The sequence below is a fragment of the Portunus trituberculatus genome, chromosome 47, assembly GCF_017591435.1.
Source record: "Portunus trituberculatus isolate SZX2019 chromosome 47, ASM1759143v1, whole genome shotgun sequence".
NCBI classification, from domain to species: domain Eukaryota; kingdom Metazoa; phylum Arthropoda; class Malacostraca; order Decapoda; family Portunidae; genus Portunus; species Portunus trituberculatus.
In genome coordinates this window covers 8868049-8880548 of record NC_059301.1, presented here as the reverse complement: position 1 = coordinate 8880548, position 12500 = coordinate 8868049, and the positions used below count along the sequence as shown (strand labels likewise).

The following is a 12500-nucleotide window of genomic DNA, read 5'->3' as shown; positions in this document are numbered from 1 at the left end:
GGTGGAACAAGAGGAAGAAGACGAGGGAGATGAAGGAGCAGCTTTGGCAAGGGACGTGTGTTGTGGCTTACAAGGAGAGGAAGAAGAGGAATAGGAGATGGAAGAAGGGACATACTGCTTGGAGGGGGAAGGACAACCATTCAAAGAGGAAGAGGAGACAGAGGAAGTGGAGAGAGAAACTTTAGAAACTGTAGAGAATCGCGATAATTTAGAAGAAGGAGAGAATATGGAAGTGGAAGAAGAGGAAGAAGGGGAGACTTTACGAGTAGTAGTAGTAGTAGGAGGAGGAGGAGGAGGAGGAGAAGAGGGTAAGGAGGTATTGGAGGAAGGGGAAGTGAGAGAAGGAGAAATTTGGTGGGGTTCGTAAGTAGAACATCGGTGCAGGGGGAGTGAGGTGGAGGAAAGAGGAGAGGAGTCACTGTTGGGGGTGGAGGGATGGAGGTGGAGGGGATGGAAGGAAGATGTAGCATGTGGAGTAGCAAATGGAATGGTAAGCTGAGAGTCATCACTGCACTGGGAGGTGGATGACGGAGTGGTGTGGTGGTGGTGGTGGTGGTGGACAGTGGTGGTGGAGGTGGTGGTGGTAAGTTGGTGATTAGGAGTGGAGGAGGAAGTGGTGATGGTGGTGTTGTAGTGGAGAGCAATGGGAGTGTTTTGAAGTGTAGCCTGTGTGTGTATGGGTGTAGCCTGTGTATGTATGGGTGTAGCCTGTGTGTGTATGGGTGCAGCCTGTGTATGTATGGGTGTAGCCTGTGTGTGTATGGGTGCAGCCTGTGTATGTATGGGTGTAGCCTGTGTGTGTATGGGTGTAGCCTGTGTGTGTATGGGTGTAGCCTGTGTGTGTATAAGAGTAGCCTGTGCATGTATAGGTGTAGCCTGTGTATGTATGGGTGTAGCCTGTGTATGTATGGGTGTAGCCTGTGTGTGTATGGGTGCAGCCTGTGTATGTATGGGTGTAGCCTGTGTGTGTATGGGTGTAGCCTGTGTGTGTATGGGTGTAGCCTGTGTGTGTATGGGTGCAGCCTGTGTGTGTGTATGGGTGTAGCCTGTGTGTGTATGGGTGTAGCCTGTGTGTATGGGTGTAGCCTGTGTATGGGTGTAGCCTGTGTGTGTATGGGTGTAGCCTGTGTGTGTATGGGTGTAGCCTGTGTGTGTATGGGTGCAGCCTGTGTGTGTATGGGTGCAGCCTGTGTATGTATGGGTGTAGCCTGTGTGTGTATGGGTGTAGCCTGTGTGTGTATGGGTGTAGCCTGTGTGTGTATGGGTGTAGCCTGTGTGTGTATGGGTGCAGCCTGTGTGTGTATGGGTGCAGCCTGTGTATGTATGGGTGTAGCCTGTGTGTGTATGGGTGTAGCCTGTGTGTGTATGGGTGTAGCCTGTGTGTGTATGGGTGCAGCCTGTGTATGTATGGGTGTAGCCTGTGTGTGTATGGGTGTAGCCTGTGTGTGTATGGGTGTAGCCTGTGTGTGTATGGATGTAGCCTGTGTGTGTATGGGTGCAGCCTGTGTATGTATGGGTGCAGCCTGTATGTGTATGGGTGTAGCCTGTGTGTGTATAGGAGTAGCCTGTGTGTGTATGGGTGTAGCCTGTGTGTGTATGGGTGCAGTCTGTGTATGTATGGGTGTAGCCTGTGTGTGTATGGGTGTAGCCTGTGTGTGTATGGGTGTAGCCTGTGTGTGTATGGGTGCAGCCTGTGTATGTATGGGTGTAGCCTGTGTGTATATGGGTGTAGCCTGTGTATGTATGGGTGTAGCCTGTGTGTGTATGGATGTAGCCTGTGTGTGTATAGGAGTAGCCTGTGTGTGTATGGGTGTAGCCTGTGTGTGTATGGGTGTAGCCTGTGTGTGTATGGGTGTAGCCTGTGTGTGTATAGGAGTAGCCTGTGTGTGTATGGGTGTAGCCTGTGTGTGTATGGGTGCAGCCTGTGTTTGTATGGGTGTAGCCTGTGTGTGTATGGGTGCAGCCTGTGTATGTATGGGTGTAGCCTGTGTGTGTATGGGTGTAGCCTGTGTGTGTATGGGTGCAGCCTGTGTGTGTATGGGTGTAGCCTGTGTGTGTATGGGTGCAGCCTGTGTGTGTATGGGTGTAGCCTGTGTATGTATGGGTGTAGCCTGTGTGCATACGGCCTTTGTGTGCATGGGCGTAGCCTGTGTATGTATGGGTGTAGCCTGTGTATGTATGGGTGTAGCCTGTGTGTGTATGGGTGTAGCCTGTGTATGTATAAGTGTAGCCTGTGTATGTATGGGAGTAGCCTGTGTGTGTATGGGTGTAGCCTGTGTGTGTATGGGTGTAGCCTGTGTGTGTATGGGTGTAGCCTGTGTATGTATTGGTGTATCTTGTGTATGTATGGGTGTATCCTGTGTGTGTATAGGTGTAGCCTGTGTATGTATGGGTGTAGCCTGTGTATGTATAGGTGTAGCCTGTGTGTTTATGGGTGTAGCCTGTGTATGTATGGGTGTAGCCTGTGTGTTTATGGGTGTAGCCTGTGTATGTATGGGTGTAGCCTGTGTGTGTATGAGTGTAGCCTGTGTGTGTATAGGTGTATCCTGTATGTGTATGGGTGTAGCCTGTGTATGTATAGGTGTAGCAAGCCGTGCAACCTTTGAAGCATCACCTTGCCCCATCTCCCCCAACACGCCACCGGAGGCAATAACAACCTCAAGGAAATCAGAGGGGATGACTAAGCTGTTCTGAGGCGACTCCTGTCCTGCGCTACCCTCCACACCGCCTCTCCCGTGCAGTGTGGGCGGCGTGCTGAGGTGGGACGTGGAGTGGTGAGGTGGAGGCAGAGGCAGGCTAGCTAGCGAGGAGGAGGACGGTGATGCAGAGGCGGCGGTTATGGAGCATTCACGTATCTTGTGGAGTAGCGTGAGGGGGTCGTCTGCGAAGTGGTGCATGAGGAAGAGAGACACCACAGCCTGGCATCTCCTCATCTCAGCCCCGTCCTCCAGTAAAGTCCAAGGCGGGGGCAGCTCACCTCGCCTGATGCTCTCACACACCTGCATTGGCGCGAGAACGTGTGTTTATTGGTAGCAGGGCGTGTTAATGGTACTAGGAATTGTGTTAAAAATGTAATTGTGGTCTGAGAAGTGTGTTAATGGTCTGAAAGGTATGGTAATGGTTTGAAAGGTGTGTTAGGAGTCTGGAACAGTGAAGGGCGTATTAATGATACTAGAAATGGTCTAAAAGGTATGGTAGTGGTTTGAAACTGTGTTAGGTGTATGAAAAAAGTGTTGTAATGATCAGAAAGGTGTGGTTGCAGCCTGAGGAATGTGTTAATAGTCCTAGAAATAGTGTTCAAAATGTGATTATGGTCTGAGAAATGTGTTAATGGTCTGAAAGGTGTGTTAATGGTTTGAAAGGTGGGTTTAGTCTAAAAAAAAGTTTTGTAATGGTCAGAAAGTGTGTTTATGACCTGAAGAGTGTATTAATGGTACTAGAAATTGTGTTAAAGATGTGATTATGGTCTGAAAAGTGTATTAATTGTCTGAAAGGTATATTAATAGTTTGAAATGTGAATTAAGAGTGTTGTAATGGTCAGAAAGATGTATCTATAGCCTGAAGGGTGGGCTAATGGTCCTAGGAATGGTGTTAAAGACGTGAAAAATATGTTAATGGTCTGAAAGGTGCATTAGCAGTCTCGAAAAGAGTGTTAGTGGTGTCCGAAGAGGTATTAATGATCTGAACATTGTTGGAAAGCTCTGAAGAGTAAGAAAGTGGTCAGAAGAAGGTCAAAGAAGATGCGTTTGTGGTCTAAGAGATTTATTAATGGTGTGAAAAGTATGCTGATAATATGGAAAGGTGATGATAGCTAAAAAGGTGAATTCATGCCCTCGACAGGTATTTAGATTCTCTTTCATCCGAGAAGTTGAAAGTTAATTATCCAACACATGGTTCTCACTTTGCTCAATTAGAGATGTGAATACGTGTGCCAGATAATCTCATAGAAGGAGGAGGATGTCGCCAATTGGGAATACTTAGCGATAATAAGGAAACGTGCGGGTGTGTGCTGACTAAGGGGAAAGTAAAGTGTATATTGTGTGTTGATTAATGGGGTGTGCTAATGTCTTAATGATTCCTGGTGCTTGAATAACTCAATATATATAAAAAGAGCATCAGGAAAAGAACAGGAAATGAGAACTCAAATTACGCAAGAGAAAATAAGGAAACAAAACTGGAGAAAAACATAAAAACTTAGACATTTGAAACTTTAAAAAAAAGTGTAGAAATTTTATATGATCATACAAACAATAACAGGAAGAGATTTTGAATAAGAAAAAATAAACAAAAACTACTCAAACACAAGTAAAGCAACAAAACTGAACAAGAAACTTCAGCAAACAAAAACAAAACAAAAAAAAACATGAAATACGTGAGACTGATCAAGCAACATTAACAACAAAAAAAGGCATAATAAATAACCAGAAATATAATGAATGAAGAAAAATAAAACATAATGAAAAAAAAAAAGAAAGATGCAACAAACCTTGATAACGTAAGAAGAGACGAAAGAAAAGTACAGAGAACACAAACACACACAAAAATAAAGACGGAAAGAGAAACAAAAGGCATACAGAAAAATACAGCAAAAGACGAACGAATAGATACAGAACAAATTACTCAGATTACGAGAAGCCATCACAATCTCAGAGGAGAAATAAAAAAGAAGAGACGAAAGAAAAATACAGACAGAGAAGACACACCAAAAAGACGGAAAGAGAAGCACAAGACAGCAAAACAAAGACGAACGAATAGAGATATACAACCAATTACTGAGATCACGAAAGCCATCACAATCTCAGAGGAGAAATACGACGTAAGAAGAGATGAAAGAAAAATACAAACAGAGAAGGCAGACACACACAAGAAAAAGACGGAAAGAGAAGCAAAAGACAACAAAATATTTACGAATAAAGATACAAAACCAGTTACTCAAATTACGAGAAGTCATCACAATCTGAGAAGCGAAAGACGACCTAGGTAGAGATGACAGAAAAATACAGAGACACACACACACACACACACACACACACACACACACACAAGACAGAAAGACAAGCAGAAAGACAAGCAGAAGACAACAAAAGACGAACGAATAGAGATACGAAACTAAGATTACAAGAAGCCAAGTACAATCTGAGAGGAGAAAGACAAGAGAAGATTACAAAGATCAACAAGAGTAAAAAGGTTATATTTATGATGCATAATAAGCGTACAACGTAGAAAATGTAAAAAAAATAAATAAATAAACAAATAAATAAATAAAAGAAGAATAAAACGTAATAAAACAAATAGATATCAGGAAATTTAGTAAGAAAACGTCAAATGGCAAACACAATACAGCAGCTGGACTACAAAACGTACTAAAAACACGTCAAGGGCAAGCATGCAACAACAACAAAAAGCAGTACCTGGTTAGCCCTCTCAATGACGAAGTTTGGTACCCCAGCGAGGGAGGCGACAGCGGCGGCATGACTGGCGCGTGCACGACCCTCTGCTACCTGGTACAGCGGCACTAGTCCCTCTCCCTCCTGCACCACCTCCAGGACCTGTGTACGCGACCCTTCGTCAGGAGTACACACACACACACACACACACACACACACATTAGGAAGAGGAGTTAATATCGAATAGCAAAGAAGAGAGAGTTTAGAAGAGAAAAAAAAAAAGGAAGAGAAAGAGGAAGAGGAGGAGGAGGAGGAGGAGGAGGAGGAGGAGGAAAAGATTATTACTCACCAGAGGACGAACAGTTTCAGGTCGTTCTAAGTGGTCGTAGATTCGAAGGAGATGAGTGGAAACGAAAACATGTGGACACCCTCTTCCCCTTTCTCCTCCACCTCCTCTTCCTCCTCCTCCTCCTCCTCCTCCTACCATCTCTTCATCATCACTGTTTCTCCCTTCATAACCTCTGCTTCTACTTCCTTCACTTCTCTCTTCCTCTCCTCTAATCCCTCCACTTCCTTCCACAAAACTCATCTCACTATCATCATCATGTCTAATAATCCTGGTACTGTCATCTTGTTCCTCCTCCTCCCCACTGCTACTCCTGCTACTCCTCCTCCTCCTCCTGCGCCTCCTGCGGGTACGGGTCATGGCGCCCCAATGGTCTAGGCACGCTGTCAGGAGGGAAGCGCCGTCGTTCTCATAGGTGGAGGCCCCGAACTCATCCACCAACACCAGGGAGCGTCTTGTCGCCCTGGCCACGGCACCGCTCATCTGAAGGAGTGGCAGACGGAGTAATAGGAAATGTGAGAGAGGTAGTGATGATATAGACAGGAATGAAAGAGGAGGAGGAGGAGATGGAAGAGAAAAGGACGGTGATAGAAAGGAAACAGACAGAAAATAAGAAAAGGAGGATAGGGAAAGGAAGGTAATTAGGATGAGAATGATGAGGAGGAGAAAGAGGAGAATACTGGATTACATAAGAATAGTTACTAAGAGAAGAGGAAAGGACGGTGATAGAGAAGAAAGAAAATAAGAAAGAGGGGGATGGAGAAAAGAAGATAATTAGAATGAGGAGGAGGAGGAGGAGGAGGAGGAGGAGGAGGAGGAGAATACAGGATTGCATAAGAACAATTACTAAGAGAAAAGAGAAAAGGATGATGATGGAGAGGAGACAGACAAAAAGTAAGAAAAAGGAAGATGAAGGAAAGACGATAATTAGGATGAGAATAAGGAGGAGGTGAAGGAGAATGCAGGATTACATAAGAACAGTTACTAAGAGAAGAGGAAAGGATGAAGATAGAGAGGAGACAGACAAAAAATAAGAAAGAGGAGGATAGGGGAAAGACGATAATTAGGAGGAAGAGGAGGAAGAGGAGGTGGAGGAGAATATAGGATTACATAAGAAAAGTCACTAAGAGTTGGATAGAATAGAATAAAACTTGTCCAGTGTGTTTCCTCTTCGCATAACGTGAAAGAGAGGTGAAAATTTAGCTCCCCCAAAAAAATACAATGATGATAATGATGATGATGATGATGATGATGATGATGATGATGATGGTAAGGAGGAGGAGGAGGAGGAGGAGGAGGAAGACTTGGAGGAGAAGTAAGTTGTTGATTGATAGATTAGGGTCAGATTAGAATCAGCTTGGTGAGGGTGTTGACATTAGATTAAGTTAGGTTTGGTTTGGTTTGGCTAAGTTTGGTTAGGTTTACTTAAGTTTGATTTGGGTTAGGTTAGGTTAGGTTAGGTTAGGTTACGTTAAGATTAGGTTAAAGTTAGGTTAGGTTAGGTTAAGATTAGGTTAGGTTAGGTTAAGATTAGGTTAGGTTACGTTATGTTAAGATTAGGTCAAGGTTAGGTTAGGTTAGGTTAAGATTAGGTTAGGTTAGGTTACGTTAAGAGTAGCGGACAGAATTTATACACACCCTGTTTCCTCATGACTTACCCTGTTGAGCTCGACCATGAAGGTGGAGAGGCCGGAGGTGACTGACGGCGTGCTGGGCGTGACCGCGATGATGGCGTCCACGGGAGTCAGCCTGGCTCTGGTTGCCGGCACCCAGCTTCCCACCTGCGCCAGCACCACCAGCACGCCCACCTGTTGTTGCCATTGCGTGACAGACAGTGATTGCTTGGTGTGATGATTGACTGAACTGACTGACTGACTGACTGACTGATTGGGTGATTGACTGACTGACTGATTTACCTATTTATCTATTTCATCTATTTATCTTTATTTAGCTAGTTGATTAGTTGACTGACTGACTACTTGCTTGATTGATTGACTAAGTAAATGAGTGAATGTGAGTGAGTGAGTGAGTGAGTGAATGACTGGCTGACTGATTAACTAAAGGGACGTCCAGCTGTGTGACATCGCTCCATGCACAAACAGAGGGCGCGGGAGAGATGGCAGAAAGAAAGGAGTACAGAATGACAGCTGTTGACGAGCATGACATAATCAAACCTTTGGAAGAAAGTGAATAAACAGAGAGTGCAAACTAAACAAAAACAAGACAGACTTTCCACCATTATCTTATTCCACCCTGACCTCTATCATTGTCTGTCTGTCTGTCTGTCTGTCTGTTTGTCTGCCTGTCTGTCACGTAGGTCCATTCTCTATTTCCTCTTCATATTTATCTTCTCAAAACAAACAGTAAACAAACAAACAATAACAAACAGACAGACGGACAGATAGGCAGACAGACAAGAGGACTGGAAAAGATACACACCACCGACACACACACACACACACACACACACACACACACACACACTCTCTCTCTCTCTCTCTCTCTCTCTCTCTCTCTCTCTCTCTCTCTCTCTCCTTTGCTTTCATCTTCTCTCTTTATCTCACTCTTCCTTTTCTTCTCTTCCTTTCTCTCTTTTCTCTCTGTTTCATTCGCTTCTTCCTTCTGTTTCTATTGCTTTCTAACCCTATTTTCTTCCCCTTTTTCTTTCTCCCTCACTCTGTTTCCTTTACCCCTTCCTTTCTTCCTCTCTCTCTCTCTCTTTCCCATCTCTCTCATCCTCTCTAACTACCAATCTGCTTCACATTTCTCTTCTCTCCCTTTCCCTTCCTTCCGTAACAGTTTTAATTCTCTCTCCTACCTTTATTCCTTCTTAATTCTCTCTCTCTCTCTCTCTCTCTCTCTCTGTTGTGGCCTATTTTTCTATGGAACTCTGAGGCACATATTCAGAAACACTTTAGCGCTGCACCTTCACTATTTTCAAAGGGTTCTAGTTGAAGGGACACGGGATTTTTTTTTTCTAACGATGTTTCTGTAATTTTAATGACATGTTAACAAGTTTTCTGCATTGCCAACAGGAAAAATACTCCTTAGAACTCGGCTAATCGTCTCTGTAGTGTTTGAAAATGATCGTGGTGAGAGAGGGAAGCGTTTAAGAATATGGCGTTCTATATAAATCACTTGCACGCCTATAAGATGCTACGTATTTAAGCCTCACCTGCTTCAGATAGACAGTTTTGCCGCTGGCGTTGGGTCCCGTGATGAGGGTGATGGAGGGCAGGGCGCCGCCACTCACCACAGGGTTGGCCACGAAGGCAGGGGTACACAGCTCCTGAAGGGGATGGCGTGCTCCCTCCACATCAAGTACACTCTCCATCTCTGACCCTCCCTCCTTCTCCACCTCCACCAGGTCAGGCTGCACCCATCCACACTCCCTCGCCACTACAGCAAACGCCAGCAGGCTGTAAAAGGTGGAGTTATGCTTGTAGTCTTCTGAAGCACATATCTGGGTAGCATGTCCATTACTTTCAAAGGGGAAAACTTGTCAAAGGCAACAAAAACGATTAAACAAAGAAGCCCTGTGAGATGCCGTTCTTCGGGCAGGTACCAGAGAGTTGACAAAAAGAATGGGATAAATCTTGAAACCTCCCTCTTAATTAAATGAGTTGAGGTCGGAGGAAGATAGAAATACAAAAGCAGGTACAGTATATGGATCTGATTTTTTTTTTTTTTTTAAGGTTTCAGTGATACATTTACAGGATCTGTACATTATTAACAGCAGAAACAGTCATGACAACTTAGCTCATCATCTCTGTGGCCTTTGGAAATAGTCGAGGTGAGAGAGCAAAGCGTTTCTGAATAAACAGGAACACAAGGGAATACAAAGAAAGAGTTGATATTAATAGATAAACAATCCACTACTAGCTTTTTTTTTTATATATACGTTGCCCTGTTTAACCTAGAGAAAGAATTTAAGGACTGTAAGAGTGAAGTGAAGGAGGAACAGGTACTGGAGCATAAGGTTTAGGAATTGGATGAAAGATGGAGATTAAGTAGGAAAGATAAAGAAAAAAAATAACGTTTAAAAGAAGGCACAGTGGAATAGAAGGAATAAGAGATAAATAAAATCAGGGAGATGTGGAAAAAAGGAAGATAAAACAGGAAGAAAAATTAAGAAAGGAGATAGTGGTGAAAGAATTGAGGCGTAGTAAGAAATAAAGGAATACAAGATAGAAGGGAGAGGAAAGAAGCAGAAGGATAGAAGTAGAAAAAGAAACAAACAAGGAAAACGATACAAACAAATAACAGTGAAGAAAAGAAAACTTGATGAAGTACATATATATGTGGAAAGAAAGAAAGAGAAAGAAAAATATGGAGGGGAAAGAAGAAATAAAGGCAAGAGAAAATAGTTAGGTGACGCTTGCGAACAAAAAGTGCCTATCACATCCACAAGACAAGAAAAAAAAGCGAAACAAACAAACAAAAGAAAAAAAACCTCAATATCAGAAGAGCAACAACTGCATAAAGGTCAACAAGTCTCTCTCTCTCTCTCTCTCTCTCTCTCTCTCTCTCTCTCTCACCAGTCAAGCATGAGGGCGCGGTCCACCAGGGCGAGGAAGGCGTGGGCGTGGTGCAGCAGGGCATCCATCAGCCTCAGCATGATACGCGTCTCGTGGTTGGCAATCTCTACGTGGATATCGCCCAGCTCACGGTCCAGCTCTGTGGAGATCACTGCACCCTGTCACAACCTGTCACAACCTGTCACAGCAGTCATGGTAAGCTGCTGAAGTGTTCCACAGTCCCGGGAACCTTGGTGTGTGCTGTGCCCTGGGAACCTTGGTGTGTGTTGTGCCCTGATCATTGCTTGCTGCGGCGGGAAGTGACGCTGAGTGTAGCCTGGCGGAGGCGGAACACTCTCCATCCCTCACCCACTCACCAACTCTGTCGCCTCTTCATTCCTTCACCCATTTTCCTTGTTTTAGGTCCTCCATTCCTCTATCACTATGTTAAATTTGAAGCATTCATATTTACACGACGTTATGATTGAGAATATCAAGAACTGAAATTATTACGGGATTGCTGGGGTGGACCCTTGGGGAGGAAGGGTTCGTCCTGGTGCCTGTGCAGGTAGGGAGACTGCAGTCATGTAGCTATCGCAATGTCAGCATCGTTATCGTGGAAAATAGGATCGAATCGTTATCGTGGAAACTCGCATCGTTATCATAGAAAAAGAAATCGAATCGTTATCGCGGAAACTCACATCCTTATCGTGGAAACTCGTATCGTTATCGTGGAAAAAGAATTTATATCGTTATCGTGGAAACTTGCATCGTTATCGTGGAAACTCGCATCGTTACAGTGGAAACTCGCATCGTTATCATGGAAAAGGAAATCGCATCGTTATCATGGAAAATGGAATTGAATTGTTATTGTGGAAAATCGGATCGTTATCTTCGTCAAGCGGATCGCAATCATCGTTAGTTATTTATCTATTTATTAATTTATTTATTTATTCATTTATCTATTTATTTGTCGTAGCATCAAGTTCATTACCATTTAATTACTTAGTTACCAATATTCTGGCTTATACAATACGTAACTCATGCATGATAATCAATCCAGCAGTACAAGTTCTACATGATAAAAAAAAAAAAAATGGTTTCGGGAAAGTTGAAATACATACTTTTCTAAATCACTGAGAGAAAATATTAAAAGTGCTTACATTTTCATATGACATTTAAAATAAGTACCGAGTGTTCTTTTCAGTAACGTTGTAATATAATTGTAATGATATTTTGTAGTATTGTCTCTACTTCTAATTTCACTCCTTCTTTGTTTCACCATTATTGATACTTTTATTACTCAGCTTGAATACGGCTCTAACACTCACCATAGCACGTGTCACTCTTGTAAAACACCATGTCGGCAGTCTTGAACATGAAGTGCAGGCCGGGCAGGGAGTAGCCGGCAGGGGAGAGGGAGGCATCGAGCTCTGGCGAGGGCGGGAAGGCGAGGAGGTAACCCACGTGAGGCAGGTAGATCATGCAGCAACTGTCCACCTCCTGCGGCAAGTGTGTTAGCTCGAGGGCCGCCACACGACGCATCACCTCCCAAGCCCGCTGAACCTGCGCTTTCCTGGAGACATGACGGGATGAAGGGGGATGGTGCGGGGGTAGACTCTGTGTGTGTGTGTGTGTGTGTGTGTGTGTGTGTGTGTGTGTGTGTGTGTGTGTGTGTGTGTGTGTGTGTGTGTGTGTGTGTGTGTGTGTGTGGTTGACTGACATGAAGGGGTGAAGGGGAATGGTGGGGATAGACAGTATGATTGACATGATGGGGTGAAGGGGATGGTTGGGGATAGACTGTGTGGTTGATATGAGGGGATGAAGGGGGATGGTTTGGAATAGACTGTGTGGTTGACATGAGGGTGTGAAGGGGATGGTGGGAATAGACTGTGTGGTTGACTGACAATGAATGAATGATTGACTAGACTACAAGACTGATTGATTTTTTTCCCCTTGTATAGGATGAAGTGGTTGACTGACAGGCTGACTGTATGACTGACTAAATGACTGACTGACTTACTGACTGATTGATTTTTCTGTCGGTAAATTATGTTAAGTGGCTTACTGACTGACTGACTGGTTGAATAACTGACTGACTGACTGGCTTAAAGACTAACTAACTGACTGACTGACTAACTAACGTATTTGTACATTATTTTCCACTTTCTTTGCTTTTCATGAACACGACACATCAACATCAACAACAACAACAACAACAACAACAACACCATTAACTACTACTACCAC

General features: G+C 44.0%; 1 protein-coding gene across 1 annotated transcript in view; it reads right to left on the bottom strand.

Moving 5' to 3' along the window:
* The window catches only part of LOC123498135 (mutS protein homolog 5-like), a 12782-nt gene extending 962 nt beyond the window's left edge, over positions 1-11820 (bottom strand). The window contains exons 1-7 of the mRNA XM_045245309.1: positions 11582-11820; positions 10272-10410; positions 8909-9152; positions 7392-7541; positions 5737-6216; positions 5412-5549; positions 2484-2999 (exon numbers count right to left, since the gene is read on the bottom strand). Coding sequence (XP_045101244.1) covers positions 2484-2999; positions 5412-5549; positions 5737-6216; positions 7392-7541; positions 8909-9152; positions 10272-10410; positions 11582-11795 — 1881 coding nt within the window. The 5' untranslated portion in view covers positions 11796-11820. The remainder of the gene's footprint in view (positions 1-2483; positions 3000-5411; positions 5550-5736; positions 6217-7391; positions 7542-8908; positions 9153-10271; positions 10411-11581) is intronic.
* Between the last annotated feature and the right edge of the window lie 680 nt (positions 11821-12500).